The sequence below is a fragment of the Macrotis lagotis genome, chromosome 1 (assembly GCF_037893015.1).
Source record: "Macrotis lagotis isolate mMagLag1 chromosome 1, bilby.v1.9.chrom.fasta, whole genome shotgun sequence".
Taxonomy (NCBI): Eukaryota; Metazoa; Chordata; class Mammalia; order Peramelemorphia; family Peramelidae; genus Macrotis; species Macrotis lagotis.
This window is the reverse complement of record NC_133658.1, coordinates 384,307,428-384,327,247: the sequence shown is the minus strand read 5'-3', so window position 1 is coordinate 384,327,247 and position 19,820 is coordinate 384,307,428. Positions and strand designations below refer to the sequence as shown.

Below are 19,820 nucleotides of genomic sequence, written 5' to 3'. Positions count from 1 at the left end.
TAGGTAACAGAAAGTATTACTAAGATCCTATGGAGTTTCTGAGATCATAAGAGAAGACATCACAGATAATCTATAAGGACTTTATACTTTTGTTTTTTGTAATACTCTAACATTTCTGAGATTTTAATAATGCTAATAGTTTTACAATTTACCTGTCTTTTAGCTATTTGAAAAGCATATATGTGTGTGTGTGTGTGTGTGTGTGTGTATATATATATATGTGTGTATATATATATATATATATATATATATATATATATATATTTATTTATTGTGTTCCATCCACTTTGACTCCTCATATCCAAAGATAATGTCTAATTTTAGTTTTCAAACCTTTCCATTTCTCTTTCTTTTCATACTATCATTACTGAAATATAATAGTCTATATAGCTGGTTTCCATGCTTCAGGTCTTTTTTTCTCTCTTTCAATTTTTTCTGTATACTTCTATCAGATTAGTCTTTCTTTTTAAAAAAATATTTGTATCATGTATTCTTCCAGCAAAATCTGCTCCATTGTTTTCGCATTATTGATAGCAATCAAAAAGAAGAGACAAAAATTATAATGCTCAACTTAATATCTTGTGTGATTGTATTTAGATTGAAGTGCTAAATTAGGACTACTTAATTGTAACATTTTGAATAAAGACTGTATGAACTAGAGGAATTTTAAAATAAGAAAACAGTCATTTTAATTCCAGTGTTTGCAGCAAATGCATCATCAAATGAGTGCTTATTTGATAATTTAGTATCCTTTCAAAAGAGGAGGAAGCAGAACATTCAAAAGATTTATTCATTCAAAAATGACTAATAAGAGGATACTTTTCAGCTTTCTAGAGATTGTTGGTAGATGCTATAGTCATCCAGATTCTGAGTTCAAATTGGAATGTTGGCATGGCATCTCTCATATAAAGTTGTGAGTTTTCCCTTTTGTTTGAGAATAGCCCCATCTTTGATGTGTATTAAAGATGTTTTCTTCTTGAGGGAGGGGGGCAGTTAGGGCAGGGTTGTCAATAATTGATTGAGAACAAGGTACTATCTTCCATTTCTGTGCTTTGGAAGCATGAGGACAGAAGATTGGTGTGTTTCTTCATTTCCTCAAGGTTGGCTACCAAGATGTGGACAATTTTATCTAATATCCCAGTGGTTTAGGACCATTTTGGCCTAGATGAATGCTCCTCTATGAAGTTATAATTAGAGAAACCTAGGACTGGTTTCTAGCTTGAAAGCAAAAGAAGGCAAGAAATAATTAATACTACTTAGATATTCTAGTAATTAGTTAATTAATATGTGCATACCTTTTCCTAGGAAGTTCTGCCCTGAATGTTTTATAGAGCCAGAAGGATGGGCTCTCCAATAGAAATCTTAGACCTCTGACAAAGATGCTTTTTTTTTGCCTTGGAATTCTTCATGTGAATGTTAACTCAGTTTCTGAAAGAAATAGGAAAAAACACTAGAATTCTAAAGGGGAAGAGGGGCATATTAAGAGGGAAAGAAGCCTTTATTTATTTAACCATGTATAAAGGTGTATGTATATAGACACACACATATGTATAGATTATATGTATGTATGTACTTTTTTCTAGCAAGAAATATCAATTCATTTACATTTCCCTTAGGAAGGACAATACTTGCCATAACTTGCCATAATTTTATATGCATCTATATAAACAAATGTTGTGGAAACCACAAATCAGACCATTTAATTGCATTGTTACAGAATGTTAATGACTGCAGCTAATTGATTCAAAATAATTTACTGTTTCTTATACTATAACTCTGTTTTCCTTCCCCTTTTTATGCATTTTAATCTAAATCTGTCAAATAAATATATTTTTGAAAGTTAATTGGAAAAGGAAGGATAACAAATATAGTGAACAAAATTCATCTGTTTTGTATGTCTTGTGTTTCTCTACCATGCAAAACCACCACTATATAATCTTAGTTATGGGTAATCCTGAATTTATTTAATTTTGATTAATGAATAAAATTAAAATTCACCTGGATTCTCTGACTCATTCTCTTTAGTTATTTGCCATTTTCAGTCTTAACACTTTGTATTTTGAATTGCTACTGTGAGGATAGGTGATTTAAATAGCATTTAAATTGCAATGAGGGTTAGCTAGGTAGTGCAGTAGATAGAGCACTGACTTTGGAATCAGGAGGACCAGAGTTCAAATGCAGCCTCAGACACTTAATATTTAATTAATTGTGTGACCTTGGACAAGTTACTTAACCCTGTTGCCTTGTGGAAAAAAAAAATTGCAATGAGCTCTTTCTGAATTAAGAGGAGGTAAATATTTCTTTTGGATGAAAAATTTTGCGAAATTAAGATAAAATTTGTCACGAACTAATCTTTAACATTTAGATTTAAAAATAAAAACAATCAAGTATAGTGGTAGGCTTATGAGGAAAAAGTATAAATATTATTAGACTTCACAAATTTAAAGTCAACTTACAGTTAATTGGGAAAGTTTGCAAATAAAATTATCTTTTTGGAAATTGGAGGATTCAGAGTATCCTTTTTCATTTTATATACTTACCTTACTGAGCATTTTCTCCTTTTTTATCTTAATAGTATTTTTTCCAATTATATGTAGAAAGAATTTTACAAACATTCATTCTTAAAAAATTTTCTCCCTTCTTTCCCTCCCCTGTTCCTCATGACAGCAGGGAAATTGATATAGGTTATACATGCACATGATTCTGCATGTATTTATTTCTCATGTTGTGAAAGATGAATCAGAACAAAAGGGAAAAACTAAAAGATACATGAAAAAAAAAGTGAAAATAATATGTTTTGATCTGCATTCATACTCCATAGTTCTCTCTCAGGATGTGAATAGCATTTCCCATCACAAGTCTTTTAGGATTATCTTTGATCACTAATTTGAGCACTTACTCAACATTTTCATTCCAGCAGTGGAAAAATCAAGAAATGTAATGTCATTCTCAGTATTCCTTTACCATTTCCTCTTAAACTGGTAGTCAGGACATATTCAGTGAGGTTCAACCTGGTATAATAGAAAGATAACAATTTGATTCTGACACTGAATTGTGGAACTCAAGACTATATTATTCACTTAAACCTCTCCACCTATTTTCCCATCTTTGAAATTGGGATATTTGTATTACCTCCAAGACTGGTAAGGATAATAAGGTAGTATATACTAGGTGAATGTGAGCTATTGAAGTCCATAGATCTATCTCCAAAAAGTATATGTGGAAAAATATTTCTACCACCATTTTCTCTTATGATGGTCTTACTGGAGATTTTTTTTTGCTCAAATTTCTTTTAAAGCTATTATTTCAAAATGAATTTAGTTATTGCTTTGGAATTTTACCAGTGTAAAAATGGACAGAAAGACTGCATTACTTATCTCATTTATGTGTCTCCCTTTCCAGTAGTGCACATCACAGTTCATCTGACTTCTCATCCTGCATAACTTTTGCTCATACCCTTGTGTCATTTCTCCATTGGAACCTGAGCAGATTCCTTGAGGACATTCATGTAATAAGTCATTGGTGTAAATACAGCTTCTATGGTTTTTTCTTTTTTTCTTACCATGTCATAAGTTTATTGTTTTTTTTGGTTATGTATCTGCATCCTACTCCATGCATGAAATTATTTATAATGTGCTGTAATTGATGCCAATTGAGAGATCTGCAGTTCTGATCCTATAGGAATTGTGGTTAATCCATGATTCATTGTCAAAAAGCAAGATCAGAAGAGCACTGGTGTTTAAAAGGAAAAAAACAAAACAAAACAATTAATTTTTCCTGGAGATACTTTAAAGTCATTGAAAATGCAGTGAATTTTCCAAGTGTAATCCAGTCTGTTCTTTCTCATTTTTCTGGGGCTGATGGGTCTTATATTTTGTTTTTAATTCAACATTGTTTTTTCTGGCTAGATCAGAAAAAAAAAGTTATCTTACTGAACAGGAATAGCAGTTTTCCAAACATGTAGATGTCTTTCTAAATAACTGGATGTGTAACAGTAAATTAGAGACAATTGAAATATTAGGGAGGTACACAAGGCAGATGTTTTTATTCCTGTTCAAGAAATAAAATAGAATAAAATCTTCTAATTTTGTGTTTGGACACGATTTCTTAAAATCTTGGAATTAAATGATCCTGTTTGTGCAAAGAAGCATCTCCTGTTTCTGAGCATTTAGAGAAAGAAACATTCCAGGGAATTAGGTGGAATAATAGCTTTAAAACTTGGACACAGGGGTCTTTTATACTTTTTTTGTGTCTCAGTTCCCTTCCTGGTGAAACCTATCAGTCCCTTCTCAGAACACAAACACACACAAACTGGGCATATATACATGTGTATGTATATGTATATATATACATATGTATATGTGTGTATTTGTTCTTTTTACTGTCTATTACTTAGTACAAATTCAAATATAATGTTTACCCAGACTTAAAACTTTTGTCTTCTCAAGGGCTTAAAAGATGGGGAAATATCAGTATTAGCAGTTCTGTTTCCTCTTCTTCCTAATCATTGATAATGAATGGATTCAAATAATCTAAATTGGAACTTAAGAGCTCAACTGGAAACATGAATTTTCTCTAACTATATGACATGCCTGAAAAATCTTTTAGCTTTTGTTTGAAGTCTCTAATGGGAGGTGAGGGGGGCTGGACATCCTCTCTCTCCTTAGTCCATTCTTGGGATAGCTTAAACATTTAGGAAGTTTTCCTTGCAAAATACCTAAGTTTGCAACTTTCACCCATTTCTCCTAGTGTGCTGTTCTTGTAACTGCCTTCTTGATATGTCTTACAAAAGTACAGTTGCCACAAGTTACAAGAAAGCTTTTACCTTAAATCACTTGGACCTACATAATGGTTTTGCTATTGCATTAAGTTGAAATTAAGCCTGTAACTTCTCATTGGGCATTTTCAAGGCTGCCAGAAGGAATCAGCTGCCAGCTTACTAGAATGTGGAGAATGGCACGTGACCCAGTGACTGGAATCAAAATGCTAATTGAAAAAAAGGTCAAATGAAAAAGCCTCCCTCTTCCAGTGCATGTGTTGTTTGCTGGCTGAAGTAGACAAAGAAACAGCGAGCCCTGGACCTTGCCTGGGGGGGTTGAGGCAATCTTTACATTAAAAGAATTATGCCTGAAATGCTGGTGGAAATGGAACAGGTAAGAGTTTAATTCAAGAATTAAAATGCTTCAGTTTTGGAATTCGAGGTGTTGTTGCTTTAAAACTGAACCTCAGTGAATGCCTGAGAAAAAAATAGAACTAGTATGTAACAAGCCTACAAAGTTAGCTTGAATGTACCGCTTAGATGAAAAAGTTTCTTAAACGTTGAAAATGAGGGTGAGGAGAAGGCTTTGATCCTGGGCACCAAAACAATGAGTTAAAAGACAATTAAGGAGCAGATGTACACAATGCAAAATGTAGTTGATTTTCATTTGCTAGGGCAAAAGTTCTCACCACTTTGTCCCAGACTACTTAGGGATTTATTTCATCTCTGGTCCCCTGCTCCTATTTTTCCTTTGTTTAGTTAAAAGAAGAGATTTTGTCAGTTTTGGGTGTATTCCGGGGTGCCCCCCATTTAAATTTAGATTTAGTTGTGATTTACATCTTATCTACTGAAAGTATTTACATTTAATCCCCTATTATCACCTGAGGTGTGTCTTCTACTCCTACTATAACCCTGGAATAAAAAGCAAACAAACAAAAACAAGCCATTGTGTCTGGTAACCCTGTACTAATACTCAAAAGTAAGTCATCTAAGTTACAGTTACTGTGATAGGGTCCCTCCCTCACCCAAATATAAAATGAGGAAACTGCCTTCCTACATCTTAGTTTGCTTGACATCTCTCCACAGAATACTGGGGTTTTTTTTGTGTTTTCTTAAATAATTTGTGATTTAAATCAGAATCTTTATTTTAACTTTAAATGAAACCAGGTAGGTTTGCTTTTTGCATAATCAATTTATTACCTGTAGCTTGTGTGTGTAATTTCAGGGAATTTAGTGTGGTCTTAAACATCAACATACTCAGATTTATAACTTTGTTTTGGTCCCTTTTAAACAAGAAATTCACCTCACTTTTGAATGCATTGAAAAGTTGAGGGGTAGGGAAAGAATGGAAGAAAAAGTACCTGTAAAAAAAAATTCTTTTTAAAGCATTGCTTTTAATCTTAATTTATTTGATAACAAGTAACAATTAGGAAACCAGTCTGTCTCCCTTCAGTTTTCTGCTGTGGTCGAAATCATGGGTTTTCTCTGCTGTTTTGGTAATACTATTTACTGTATCTGTAAGAAAGCTATTTACTGTTATGTCTAAGATAAAGTCAAACCCAAGATGCACTCTCCTTGTTACAGGAAATACACGGTGACCTTTGTCCACCAGTAATAGTGATGGCTGTGGAAGGGGCATTCCCATAGGCCAAAGCTTTTTTTGTTTTTCCCACCTATCTGCAATCTAAACTTTTCAGGCCTCTTGACTTACTAATAGAATGCCAAGACAGGAAACAAGAGAGCCCCTTCACAGTATGAGAGAAGTCATAGCAACCTAGGTATTTGAGGATTATTGTGAAGAAAAGGGATAATGACCCTAGGAGCTAAAGGATCCTGATGGTGAGTGTGAAGAAGTCACAAATCACAGGATTCAGAACTGGAAAAGACTTGAAAGCAGAATGTCAGACTTGTTGCCTGATAAGAGATTTTAGGAGCCTTTGGGGTCACAGGACCTGGTTGTGAAGCGCATTTCCTCTCACTCAGGGGACTGGGGCCGAGTCACACGCTTCTCCTCCCCGGGGGCCTCTCGGCAGTGATTGAGCCCAGAATCACGCCTCTGCGAAGAGGAGGAGCGGAGATTCCGAATCTCTTCCCGTGGCGCCGAAGCCTGTTTGTCCCCATTGGTTTGCAAAAGGAGATAAGCCCTTATCGGCTTCCGCGAAGAGCCAGGATTTGTTTAGAACGCGCCCTGAGCTACGTTTGTTTCTTTAAGAGACTCCGCGAGGCGGGGGCCGTAGCCAATCGGCGTGCGTGTTTGTGGCGGCGGAAGCCGGAAGGGACCTCCCCGCGGGGCTGGTCCTGAGCCCGGGCGGGGGGGGGGGGAAGTGAGCCGGACGCGGGGCCCGAGCGGGGCCGGAGCCGAGGCTGGAGGCCGGCGGCGCCGCCACGGCCGCGGGGATGGTGGGGCGGGAGAAGGAGCTGACCATCCACTTCGTCCCCGGGAGCTGCCAGCTGGTGGAGGTGAGCGGCGCGGCCCTGCCCCGCTCCGTGCCCCTCGGGGAGCGGAGCCGCTGGCGCGGTGCCCCGGCTGGGGAGCGTGGGGGGGGGGGGGCGGAGGCCGAGGCGGCGCTGGGGCGGCCGGAGCCTGGGAAGCGCCTGACTAGTCTCCCGAAGGCGCCCCCCCCCCCCCCGGAGGCCGCTGGCGTGCTTCCTGCGGAGCCCCGACCCTCATTTCACGTCCTTTCTCTTGGCTGATTTTCTCAGAAATCCTAGAACAGATTTTCTGTGGCTCCAAAAAGCTCCTTGTTGGCCACCCAGACCGCCGGGGGCGCGGCTTGTCTGGCCTTCCTGATAAGGCATCCGCCTGGGCCCGGCCCCGGGCTCCGGGCTCCGGGCCCCAGGGAGGTGGGGGCTCTCAAAGAACAGTCTGGATACTGTATTCATGAAGTTTGTGGTGTTTCCTGACCTCCCGTCCTTAGGGTTGGGGTGGAGAGTTCAGTTTCTACACTGTCAGAACTAGGAATGTGGAGTCCGTGGTCTGACCCCTCTCCCTTCCCCTCTCTTAAATAAGTCCTTCATAAATATTTCTGCAATTGAATTAGGCAACAATTCTTTACATGTGTCCAAATACGCATATTTGTGTGCACGTGTATGTGTATGTAATTTTCCTTTTATATGGGGATCTTTTCCTGAAGGATAAATTTATAAAAACGAGTGCCTAATGGTAGGCTCATGAACAGGAAGCAGTACATAGTTAATAAATTAGAATAAGCTCTAGAGAATGAATATTTTCTTAGTATCCCGAATTGCAAGTGATTATTAACGATACATTCTTTTAGAGACAATAGAGTAGAGTGATTGGAGAGTGGAAATCTTGAAGATCCGAGTTTCAGTTGTGCTGATTTTATACTGACTGGGCAAGTAATTCTGAGTCTCCTAAGATTAGAAGTTGAAGACAAGGTGGGGATTTGAGAATTCTCTTATGCTAATGAAATTACAAACAAGGAGAAGTATATTAAATAATACGAAGCAAGAAAAATGTTAATCACTCACATAGCTTTGTGATTTTGGGTAGGTCATTTAATCTCAATCTGCATTCTCTGGTAAAATACAGGTAATGACATCTAACTTCCTAGGGCTTAAATGAAATAATGAATCTAAATGCTTTCCCATCCCCTATAATTTTCTTCTAGATTTTAAAATCCACATAACTACATGGTGATACTTTTCTGTAAGAAAAATTCCATAATTACTTTAGAAATGGTTGACTATTCTGAAAAAAATAAACTGAACATTGTAAACAGGAACTTATACACAACAGTAGACTTGAAAAACAGTTCGTGATGTAGTTTATTTTAACTGTTCTGAGACACTTATTTACTTACTTGCCAAATTAACATTTAAGAGACATGGCTTTCTGTGTTACTTTAGACGTAAAAGGACTTTATTTTTCAATGATTAAAACATTCATATTTAGGTGTGTACATTCACACACACGTACATATTCAAATTCCTTCACTAAAATACTGGAGACTCTGTGAGTACTTTGCATATAAGCCAAAAGAAATTTCCTCTTTTCAGAGTATGTATCTAAGTATACAGCATTTATCCCACTGTGCCTTTGTGGTACTTCATAGCGATTGACATTTGTATATTCATGTTCAGAACAATTTATAGAATGATTGTCTAAAGGATTTTTCAATGATTTTTTTTTAAGATTAACAGTCAACTGCATTTTTCTGTGAGAAGTCAGCCTTGGAAGATATGTTTACGTTTTCCTAAAAAAAAAATCTTAATCTCACAAAATTGTAATTCTCATGCATAGAATGTAATAGATAAAATATTTGAATAGATAATTTCAGTACATTTTACAATGTCTTAGCTGAATTTTATTTCATTTTAAATATCGAGTTTGAGACCAAATGTTTATTTTCTACTTACAAAAATACATATTTTTAGATTTGTTAACTTTAGGCAGTTTTGAAGCTGTGATCAAAATTTTGGTTTGTGCATGTGAGAAGTCAAACTTTCCTGAAAGCCATGATAGTCTTTTTTTTTTTAAGTTTTTTTGCAAGGCAAATGGGGTTAATGTGGCTTGCCCAAGGCCACACAGCTAGGCAATTATCAAGTATCTGAGACCCAATTTGAACCCAGGTACCCCTGACTCCAGGGCCAGTGCTTTATCACACTGGCCCACCTAGCCGCCCCTCATGGTAGTCTTGAGTATCAACCAGTAACAATAAAAGTTAATTGATATATTACTACTAATGTAATATTTAACAGACTAGTATTTATTATTCTGGTGAGACTTAATATTGGCATTTATATACATTTTATAAGGGTAGGATGTACTTATCTCCCATTGTGGAGTAAATAAGAATATACCTATCTGGTCATGAAGTATTATGGTGGTAAAAGAAACAGTGGTCATGGGAAATTGAAGAATAAAAATAGGTCATTAGAATCAGAATCAAAAGTATTAAACCATATAAACAGTTTAATCAGATAAAGTCCTATGTGAGCAGATCATAATACAAATAAGTCTAAATCTTAAGTATGGAATTTTTTGTAAATCATTAAAAAGTATGCTAACTAAAATTATTGTGTATGTGCCTCATTCAGAAATTATCAAATGAATATAAGATAAACCAATTTTAACTTAATTTGTTAAATCTTTGGAATAGAACTAAGATATACATTTTAAATTGTCTGTTTTATCTTTTTGGGGGGGATGCTTTAGACTTTCTGAAAGTCTTTTTAGTCAGTGACATTAGCTCTAAGTTCCATTAGACTTTGTTCTATAAATTATCAATTACCTTATAGGCCTGAAGCATATCAAATTGCTTGGGGCCTTTAATTGTTCAGTAAATTCAATTTGATATTAGGATTATTTCTTATGATATAGTGATGTTCAACTAAATCACTTTCTGCCTTTACATTTTAGGAGGATGTTAATGTCCCTAATAGGCGTGCTTTGATTACTGGTGCCACTGGCCTACTTGGCAGAGCTGTGTACAAAGAGTTTGAGCAGAACAACTGGCATGCAGTTGGCTGTGGATACAGTAGAGCTCGACCTAGATTTGAACAAGTCAATCTTTTGGATACTCATGCAGTTCATGATATCATTCAGGATTTTCAGGTATGGTGTTGTAGGGTTTTTTTTGTTTTTTTTTTTAAAGCAGTTAAACACCTTTGGTGTTAGGAATTTCCCAAAATAATATGGAAACTACTTGTTAAAGAATTGGCTAAAAAGCCAAGACATTATGAAATCATGACTGAAGCAAGATCTTAGTGGAAGAGTTACCATTTAAGAAGAATATAAGGTAAAAGGACAAACATTGAGAAATGAGTGTGTTTTTCCAAGAATCAAAGAAGATCCAGAGATCAGTCAATTATCAAAAGTCCCCCAGCAACCAGTAATATTTGAAATTTTTAGGAAATGCACACTTTGAGGAAGAATTTGAAAATTATTTCCATCTTTATCAGTTTGATGAATTAGAAATACATTAAACTATTTGCTTCACCATTGTTGATAATAAATCATCTAATCTTTGATTCTGTATAGTTCTTGTCTATATCTTTCCATATTTATGTCATAAAAGATCTGCCCAGTGTGCTGAAGGACTTGCTCTTGCTCTTTCATTGTTGTGTGGATATACCACACTTTCATGACATGACTTGATCACCTCCTTTATGCATATATGAAAACTTTTGTATTCAAGTCTTCACTGATATTGCCTTTACACAGTATGTTTCTATTACATGCACTTTAGCATAGCCTTAGGTTTATTAAATGCATTTAACATAGCTGTAGTCTAAGAAAAATAATCATTACAGAAATGCAGCTGAAGCTGTATCTGAAAGACCATTGTGTTGTGGACATATAGCATTTGCTGGAACTTTGATCCTTAATCATAAAGGACAGGACTAAGTAGTTCTTCAAGAGACCAGAGGTTGCATCACACACACACACACACACACACAAATACAAACAAACTCATGCATTCATTCATTCTGTCCATCACATCACCTCTCCTACTAGCTTCCTGCTGCTTAATTAACATTTTCCCCATATTTACTGTAGGGAAGATTTAGTTATTCTGCATTTGTTGTTGTTGTTAAAAATGTATAAATGCTTAACTTTCAGCCCCATGTCATAGTGCATTGTGCAGCAGAAAGACGGCCAGATGTTGTAGAGAATCAACCAGATGCTGCTGCTCAACTTAATGTGGATGCTTCAGGAAATTTAGCAAAGGAAGCAGGTAATTTGACATTACAGAACTTATATAAAATATTAATTGCTGAGATTTACTATTTAAAAAATATATTTAAGGGACTTGTTTTATATTATTCTATCTAAAAGAAACAAAACCAAAGCATTTTTCTCTTATAATTTGATAAAAGAATTTTATCTCTGTAGTCAATTAAGTAATGTGTTGTGGGTTTCCCCCCCCAGCGGGAATTGGAGCATTTCTGATCTACATTAGCTCAGATTATGTATTTGATGGAACAAATCCACCTTATACTGAAGAGGACACTCCAAATCCACTAAATTTGTACGGTAAAACAAAACTGGAAGGAGAAAGAGCTGTCTTGGAAAACAATGTTGGTAAGAAATAGTATTATTTGTCATCAAGTAGTAGTGGGTAATGTTTCCTGGTTTTGTATAGTTTATTTTGTTTTAATTTGATATTTTATTTTTTCCCAATTACATGTAACCATAATTTTTAACCTTCATTTTATACAATTTTGAGTTCCAAAATCTCTCCCTTTCTTTTTCCTTTTTCCCTTTGTTGAGGAGGCAAGCAATTTGATAAAGGTTATGCATATGCAATCATGTAAAACATTTATATGGCTTATTTTTAATGAGTAATCAACTTTATGAATAGTTTATGTACAAAAGAGACTATACAGCTGTTAAAATGTCAAGAGTGAAACTTCAGAGGTCCAGGCATCTTATCCTTCATGATTTGTTCTTACCTTTTTTATTTTATCACCAATAATTATTTTCTAATGAACACCATATGCTGCTGCCTTGCTAGATTCCTACTACTTGAACATGTCTCAAGCTTTCTTAACCCTCATTTCTACCTGTCTAATTCATAATGATTCTTTAATGTCTAACTTAAAATGCCATTTCTTCCATGAAGATATTTATATCTTATCCATTGGATTGTAACCCTTCTTTAGAGCTTAGACTTTATTTTATATTGCTTTGTTTCTCTTCATGTTGTAAGGTACCTTTTATATTGGAGGAATCCAACATTTGCCGAATGAAAAGTAGTCAAAAACAGTCAAAATAAATACTTAGAAAAAAATTAGAAAGATTTAGTAATTTTCGAAGGCATTTTAAAAACCTTAAGACTAGTTTGAAACATTATTTCCCCAAAGGTGCAGCAGTCCTGCGAATCCCTGTTTTGTATGGTGAAGTTGAAAAACTGGAAGAAAGTGCTGTCACTGTCATGTTTGATAAAGTTCAATTCAGCAACAAATCTGCTAATATGGACCATTGGCAGCAAAGGTTTCCCACAAACGTTAAGGATGTTGCCAGTGTTTGCCGGCAGCTGGCAGAGAAGAGGATGTTGGTGAGACTTGGGAAAGGGGATTGCTTGGGGCTATGGGAGTCTTTCAGTCTTCATGCCATAGTGTAGTGTTCTGCCTACCTGAAATTCACATATTAATGAACTTAGTAGATCAAATTCTTTTGGAATTAGAAAATTATGAGTAGATATTCCTCTTCAGGTTGGACATTCATTGCTCACAGCTGCTTTATGATCTTGGGTGTTTTGAGTTTTACCTTTGACCTAGTTGTGCTTTTCTTATTGTGGAGATAAAAATTAAAATTATTACAACTTGTAGTTATCTATCTGTGAATAGCAGCTATTAAGTTGTTAGTCCTAAAAACTTGGTACTAAACCATTATAATTCATTGAGAAGTGTCATGGAGTAATGACTTGAAGTCGGAAAGATTGGATTTCAGATCCTGTCTCAAATACTTGCTCACTCTATGACTCTGAGCAAAATCACTTCACTTCTCTGTGCTTTATGTTCTTCATCTGTTAAATGATGGGGTTGAGATTGATGGCCTCCACTTTGAGATTTAAATCTGTGTTTTGTTCTAAATAATGCCTTAAGATATGGATCCTAGATCTTAGGTTAGTTCCTCTGTATGTCAATGTAAAGGTTTAGATGCATTCTAAAGACTAAAGAAGCATCAATCGAGTTTATTTTTTGAGTTGCTTTAAATCCATTTTACGTAAATAGAAGTCATTTTTGTAAGAAATTTTTGAGCATCTATTGTTTTGTTGATGTGAGTTCACTAACAATAATCACAATTCTATAGCTTTCAAATAAACAAGCATTTATTAAGTACCTACTATATGTCAGGCTTTGTCTTAGGCATTGGTAATATAATGACAATACAGACATTATCTGGACTATGATAAGTTTATATCAAGGTAGGTTCACAGTCAAATAAATGCAGACTTTATACAAATATATCCAAAATAATTAGGGAGGGGAACATAATGTATTTATTTGAGTTGAGCCTTGAAGGAAGCTAGGGGTTTTAGGAAGAAGAGATGGAGAGAGAATATTCCAGCCATATGACTAGTAGGGAAATGGGGAGCAGGTCAGGGGAAGGATGGTCTGTACAAAAGTAAGGAGATGAGAGATGGATCATAGCATATGAGTAATAGAGATTAGCCCAGTTTGACTGTAGCATAGAGTACATGAGAATAATATGTAATGAGTTTAGAAAGATAGACTGAATCTAAATTGTGAGGATTAGATGCCAGCTACACAGAAAAAGGAATTTGTATATCTTAGACTATCCACAGAAATTTCTTAAGTAGAGGAATGACATAATCTGACCTTTGCCTCAGGAAAATCACTTTTGGGGGACAGACAAAGAATCAAGATGGCAAAGTAAAGGGAGGCTCACTTGAGTTCTCCCAAATTCCATTCCAAACAATGTTAAAATAACACTTCAACAAATTCTGGAATGGGAACACTAACAAAAGGACAAGGTAAAACAATTTCCCAGCCCAAGACAACTTAGAAGGTTGGAAGGGAAAGTTTTGTCTCACTAGGAAGAAAGCAGAGTGCTGTCCAGTAGTGCAAGACATAATCTGTGAGCCAGTATCAGACCTTGGGGCAAATGATTGGTTGTAGTGGCTTCCAAAACTCTCAGTCCATTGATTGTAAGGAGAGTCAGACAACTGGTCAGAAGGAGAATACAGGCACTTAGAATAGACTTTATTGCATTAACCAAACATGATTTTGGGTTACAATCCCAAGATGAGGAGCACTAGCTGGAGAAGGGACCTTAGCCAAAGTTTAGGGTGAAAAATAGGGCTTGTGCTTGAGCTCAGTGAGAGCAGTGACCATCCCCTCTCCCTAGATCATAGCACTTTGAAAGAATTGAAAATTTACAGTCTCATCCTCTTCAAGAACTACCTCTGAATATGGTAACTCATAAACTGAAGTTTGGGACAGTTGCTTCTTCCACCCCCAAAACAGAACTCTACTTTGTTACAGAGTTGAAAGTCAAGAAATAGACTGGAAAAATGAGCAAATAGCAGAAAAAGACCCTGACTATAAAAAGTTAATTATGGTGGCAGAGAAGATCAAAACACAAACTATGGAGATAAAAGATGGACTATAATATATGAGGAACAGAGATTAGACCAGTTTGACATAGAGTGCATTAAAATAATGTGAGAAGACAACAAAGTTAAAATTATGACATCCTAAACATCAAAGAAAAATTTGAATTGGTCTTAAGTCATGGAAGAGCTCAAAAAGAATTTTAAAAAATCAAGTAAGAGATAGAGGAATAATTGGGAAGAGAAATAAGAATGATATAAGAAAATCATAAAAAAGTCAACATTTGGCTTAGGAGGCACAAAAAATGCTGAAGAAAATAACATTTTTAAAAGCAAAAGAGACCAAGTGATAAGAGGCACAAAAAAATCTACTGAAGAAAGGAACTCATTAAAAAACCGAATTGTCAAGGGGTGGCTAGGTGGTGTAGTGGATAAAGCACTGGCCCTGGAGTCAGGAGTACCTGGGTTCAAATCCGGTCTCAGACACTTAATAATTACCTAGCTGTATGGCCTTGGGCAAGCCAACTAACCCCGTTTGCCTTACAAAAACCTAAAAAAAAAAAAACCCGAATTGTCCTAATGGGGAAAATGTAAAAAAAAAAAATTCACTATAGAAAAGAACTCCTTAAAAAGTAGAATTGTCTAAATGGAATAGAAGACAAAAAAGTTCACTGAAGAAAAGAATTCCTTAAAAATTAGAATTGAGCAATTGGAAGCTTAATGACTCCATAAGACATAAAGAAACGCCCAAACAATCTAAAGAATGAACAAAAATGGAAGAAAATGTAATGCCTCATTGGAAGAACAACTAGTCTGGAAAAGAGATCCCGGAGAGATAATTTAAGAAATTACCAGGGGGCGGCTAGGTGGCGCATTGGATAAAGCACCGGCCCTGGAGTCAGGAGTACCTGGGTTCAAATCCGGTCCCAGACACTTAATAATTACCTAGCTGTGTGGCCTTGGGCAAGCCACTTAACCCCATTTGCCTTGCAAAAGCTAAAAAAAAAAAAAAATTATCAAGGAAAACTGCCCTGATATTTTAGAACCAGAGGGTAAAAGAGAAATTGAAAAAAAAAACATTCATCACTTTCAGAAAGAGATCCTAAAATGAAAATTCTCAGGCATATTGTAGGTTAAGGAAAAAATATTGCAAACAACCAGAAAGAAATAATTCAGCTATCATGCTGCTGTAGTCAACATAGCACAAGATTTAACAGCTTCTGTATTAAAGGATCAAAAGACTTAAAATATGTCCTGGAAGGCAAAGGAACTAGAATTGCAATCAAGCATCACACCTATCCAGCAAACCTAAGTATAATCTTTCAGTGGGGAAAAAAAATGGACATTTTAAGGAGAGGGCTTTCAAGCATTCCTGATGTTCTTTTTAAAACTGAATAGAAAATTTGACTTTCATATTCAAGCCTCAAGAGAAGCATAAACATGTAAACAGGAAATCATAAAGGAATCAGTGAGGTTAAATTCTTGAGTTTTTAGGTAAATGTAAGACAGTGGTTGTGATGAGAAGGTCATGAGACACACAAGTCTAAAGTGATAGTTGACCATTGCTGTTGTTTCTAAATTCATTTTTTCCAAAGAACTCCTGGCCATGTCTGGTAGTCTGAGCCTAATCTAGCATTAAAGTCACCCAGAATTATAAATTCCTATGGGAAAATAATATGTGTAACTCCTAAAAGCTTTATGATTATTAGGGCTAGAAGGAATATAGAGGAGGGCACAAGTGCAAGTTGACAAAAAAGGGATAAGATCTACAAAATCAGAATTAAAGGGAGTGAATAACAATGCAGAGGTAGAATAGGATAAATTATAATTTTGGCAGCTAAGTAGGAGATTAAGGAAAGGAAGAGATTAGATACACAAAGCAGTTAGGAGGAGTTATTAAAATAGTCTGGGCAAGAGGGTCCAAGGACTTGAACTAGGGTAATTATAACGAGGTTGGGACTAGTGTTAGAGGTGTTGAGGAATTAGAATCTTTAAAAGTTAGCAACTCATTGCATATAGGCAGTTGACTAAATTAAGACTGCTAGTAAGAATAGTAGTGGTTCTTAATACAAACAGAAGTTAGGAGGAAAGAGGTAGATTTAGAGAAATAATGTTTATTTAGGCATGTTGAGTTTGAGATACTTGTGGGATGGATATTCATGTAAATCTGTTCCATAAACATTGGGGACACAGTATAGGCATTCAGAAAAGAGCTGATGACTAGATATAAAGGTATAAGAGTCCCTGTCAAAGCAGTTTTTTTTATCATGATTAGTGATGAGCATCTCTGAAAATAGACTAAACTGATCTTGGTATTACACTTATACCATCCTCCACTGTACCTATATTAAATTGAGATCATTTTAGTAGAATGAAAGTTCCCTTAGGAATAGAGATTGCTTTCATTCTTATATTTTTATCCTCAGTGCCTACTATAGTACCTATAGGCTATACGATAGATTTTATAGAAGAATTTGTAATTATTTAAATTGAGATGCACTCCTATAAATTTCAGAAATTAAGTCTTTTAGGATTCCTATTTCAATAAATGAATTTAGGCAGCTTACAGGGACAGTCATTTATATTGTTTAATAAAAAACAATATAACACACTATAAGATGTTTTTTAACTTCCTTAATGAGTCTTGTTTGCAGAAAAGTTGTTAGGGAAATAATATTGAAGAAAAAGATGGTAAACTTTGATTCCTGAGCTATTTTATATAGCCTAAGTAAATATCACTGACTGAGAAAATCTTGGTTTTTATTTTGTGTTCCCTTCCTTTGTTCCTAGGATCCTACAATCAGAGGCACTTTCCACTGGTCTGGCAATGAACAAATGACCAAATATGAAATGGCATGTGCCATTGCAGATGCCTTTAACCTTCCTAATAGTCACTTAAGACCTGTAAGTATATGGCATGAAGAAGAAAAATTCCCTTACTTAAAGACCATTTTTAGGATTGCAAAGTATAATTTAACTTGGATGAATAAGCCAAGTACACTGTGTGTGTATGTACAGAGCTTAATTTCCAAGTTGTTGGTAGAAGGAATTGGGCAATGAGTTTGGAGGCAGAGGACCTGGGTTCACATCTCAAATCTTTTACTTAATAATTCAGTGACCTTCCTGGGACTCAGTTTCTTCGCCTGTAAATTTTTTTAAACCTTTTAATCAGTCAGTCAACAATTATTATATTTTCTCCTAAATACCAGGGAACTATTCTACATGCTGGGAATACCAAAGGAAAAGAAAAACAGGAGCTTATAATTTTCTAGGGAAGACTGTGTATGTGTGTGTGTGTGTGTGTGTGTGTGTAGATATACATATATATATGTATATATGTATACACACTATAAATAGGTATCTACAAAATAAAGAAGATAATTTGGGAGAGTTAAGTACTTGTGTTGTTTTTTGGAAGGTGGTGGGTCTTAAATGGGAAGTGTTTTAGTAAAGGAGAAAGGGAATTTTGATTCTGAACTATTTTATATAGTCTAAGGATAATCACACAATTCATAAGAAATTGGTTCCCTTTGTGTTCTCTTGTACCTAGAATTCCTCAAAGATACTTTCTACTTGTCTAGCAGTAACCGGATATAAACTTTGGGTTCGGTTAAATAGGATTATAGAATCTTGGAGATTTAGAGTTGTAAGGATTCTGTCTGAAAGATATTTTCTAATCTAAACTTTATATTTTACATTTGAGGAAACTGAGACCCAAGATGGGGGGGGTGACTTTCCATGATAACATAAGTAATAAACATCAAAGGTGAGATTTGAGGTGGAATCTCTATTATTTGATCCTTCCTAATTCTGATTTGAAAAATCATGTTAACAGATTATACTTTTAGGGATGTGGTTTACTTATAAATACCTATATTTGTTCTTGTTAGAACCTCTAGATGTTAGAGATTATTAAAAATACTTTAAATTGCAGGATGTTGTTTTGTGTTATAAAAAGAAATAATAGAAAAAGAGAAGAGCCTTAGGTTTTTCCCATTTCTTTTTTTTTCTTTTTCCCATAAAGATCACTGACAGCCCAGTCTTAGGAGCTCCCCGTCCGAGAAATGCTCAACTTGACTGCTCCAAATTAGAGACTCTGGGCATTGGCCAGCGAACACCATTTCGAGTTGGGATCAAAGAATCACTTTGGCCTTTTCTCATCGACAAGAGATGGAGACAAACGGTCTTTCATTAGTTTATATTTTTTTTAGTACCAAAAGTACAGTATGTGGCACTTTTTAAAGAAAAAAGGAAATAGTTTTGTATGAGTGTTCTTCAATTGTGACACTTAACGATCTTTCAGGTAAATGATATTGCTCTTGCACTAGTGAAACGGTTTCCTAAAGGAGTTAAGTGGCGAAAGAGCCCTGATTGAAATAATCTTTCCTTTTATCATTTTTGTTTCTTCTGGCTTAACTTCTTGTTGGAGAATGGTAAATTATGATTCTTGAAATATTTTATGGCCAGGATAAAGCAGGTCCGATGCAGACTTTCTTTTGGATGCAATGCATTGTCTATGCTGTTGACCTCTGCAACTGCTGAGTTTCTGCAGCTGACTTTAATCAGTTCCTCATCACCAAAAAAAGGGAAAAAAAATCATTTTTACAGTTATCGTTCTAATGTGAGTTAAACTGATGTGAAAATCATTGGCGTTCATTATTTCATTACTTTGAGCTCAGATCAAATGTTTAAAAAAAAGTAAAACCTTATTTTTGCAACTTGAGTGCAGTTTTTATGCTTAAGATATATTTTCAGAATGTTATGTATCTTGAAACCTGTAGCTCGATGCTTCCTACATTTGTAGCAAAATACAGTAAGCACCCATATGAATGGGTTCCTTTGTGTGTTTTTGTAACTGTCTTTTTTCACTCCATGTCTCTAAATGATGTTTTAAATCTGTGGCTGTACTTTAAACGTTGTTTTAGTCTGATAATGAACCTCGTAAGCTTTTTGACTAGTCATGAACAACAATAAATCTATATTGCTGGCATGAGAGTTCTTAATTTCTTTGCGTT

The 19,820-nt window shown here is 35.4% G+C and overlaps 2 protein-coding genes and 1 long non-coding RNA gene across 5 annotated transcripts in view; 2 read left to right on the top strand and 1 right to left on the bottom strand.

The window, feature by feature from the left end:
* The window catches only part of HMMR (hyaluronan mediated motility receptor), a 24,385-nt gene extending 21,998 nt beyond the window's left edge, over nucleotides 1-2,387 (top strand). The window contains exon 18 of the mRNA XM_074212476.1: nucleotides 4-2,387. Coding sequence (XP_074068577.1) covers nucleotides 4-23 — 20 coding nt within the window. The 3' untranslated portion in view covers nucleotides 24-2,387. The remainder of the gene's footprint in view (nucleotides 1-3) is intronic.
* Nucleotides 1-7,260, bottom strand: part of LOC141506062 (uncharacterized) — a 22,330-nt gene extending 15,070 nt beyond the window's left edge. The window contains exons 1-3 of one of the 2 annotated variants that reach the window (XR_012473762.1): nucleotides 6,712-7,260; nucleotides 2,900-3,011; nucleotides 1,296-1,428 (exon numbers count right to left, since the gene is read on the bottom strand). This is a non-coding gene — a long non-coding RNA (uncharacterized LOC141506062). Of the gene's footprint in view, nucleotides 1-1,295; nucleotides 1,429-2,899; nucleotides 3,143-6,711 lie in introns of those variants that run through there. The other variant, XR_012473763.1, reaches the window with a different exon arrangement.
* Nucleotides 5,005-19,820, top strand: MAT2B (methionine adenosyltransferase 2 non-catalytic beta subunit). Of its 2 annotated transcripts, none has more exons than XM_074212478.1 (7): nucleotides 5,005-5,153; nucleotides 10,143-10,337; nucleotides 11,346-11,460; nucleotides 11,655-11,807; nucleotides 12,590-12,783; nucleotides 17,596-17,709; nucleotides 18,830-19,820. In XM_074212478.1, exons 1-7 carry the CDS (start codon nucleotides 5,124-5,126, stop codon nucleotides 18,998-19,000), a joined length of 972 nt encoding a protein of 323 aa, XP_074068579.1. In that variant the 5' UTR covers nucleotides 5,005-5,123; the 3' UTR covers nucleotides 19,001-19,820. The 2 variants fall into 2 exon arrangements, with proteins under 2 accessions (XP_074068579.1, XP_074068578.1); XM_074212477.1 differs by lacking the exon at nucleotides 5,005-5,153 and adding an exon at nucleotides 7,090-7,219.

Coding starts and splice junctions, on each gene's coding strand:
- MAT2B (XM_074212477.1), top strand. CDS start 7,157: ATGGTGGGGCGGGAGAAGGAGCTGACCATCCACTTCGTCCCCGGGAGC. Junction 11,808..12,589: donor TGTCTTGGAAAACAATGTTG/GTAAGAAATAGT, acceptor ATTTCCCCAAAG/GTGCAGCAGTCCTGCGAATC. Junction 12,784..17,595: donor TGGCAGAGAAGAGGATGTTG/GTGAGACTTGGG, acceptor CTTTGTTCCTAG/GATCCTACAATCAGAGGCAC.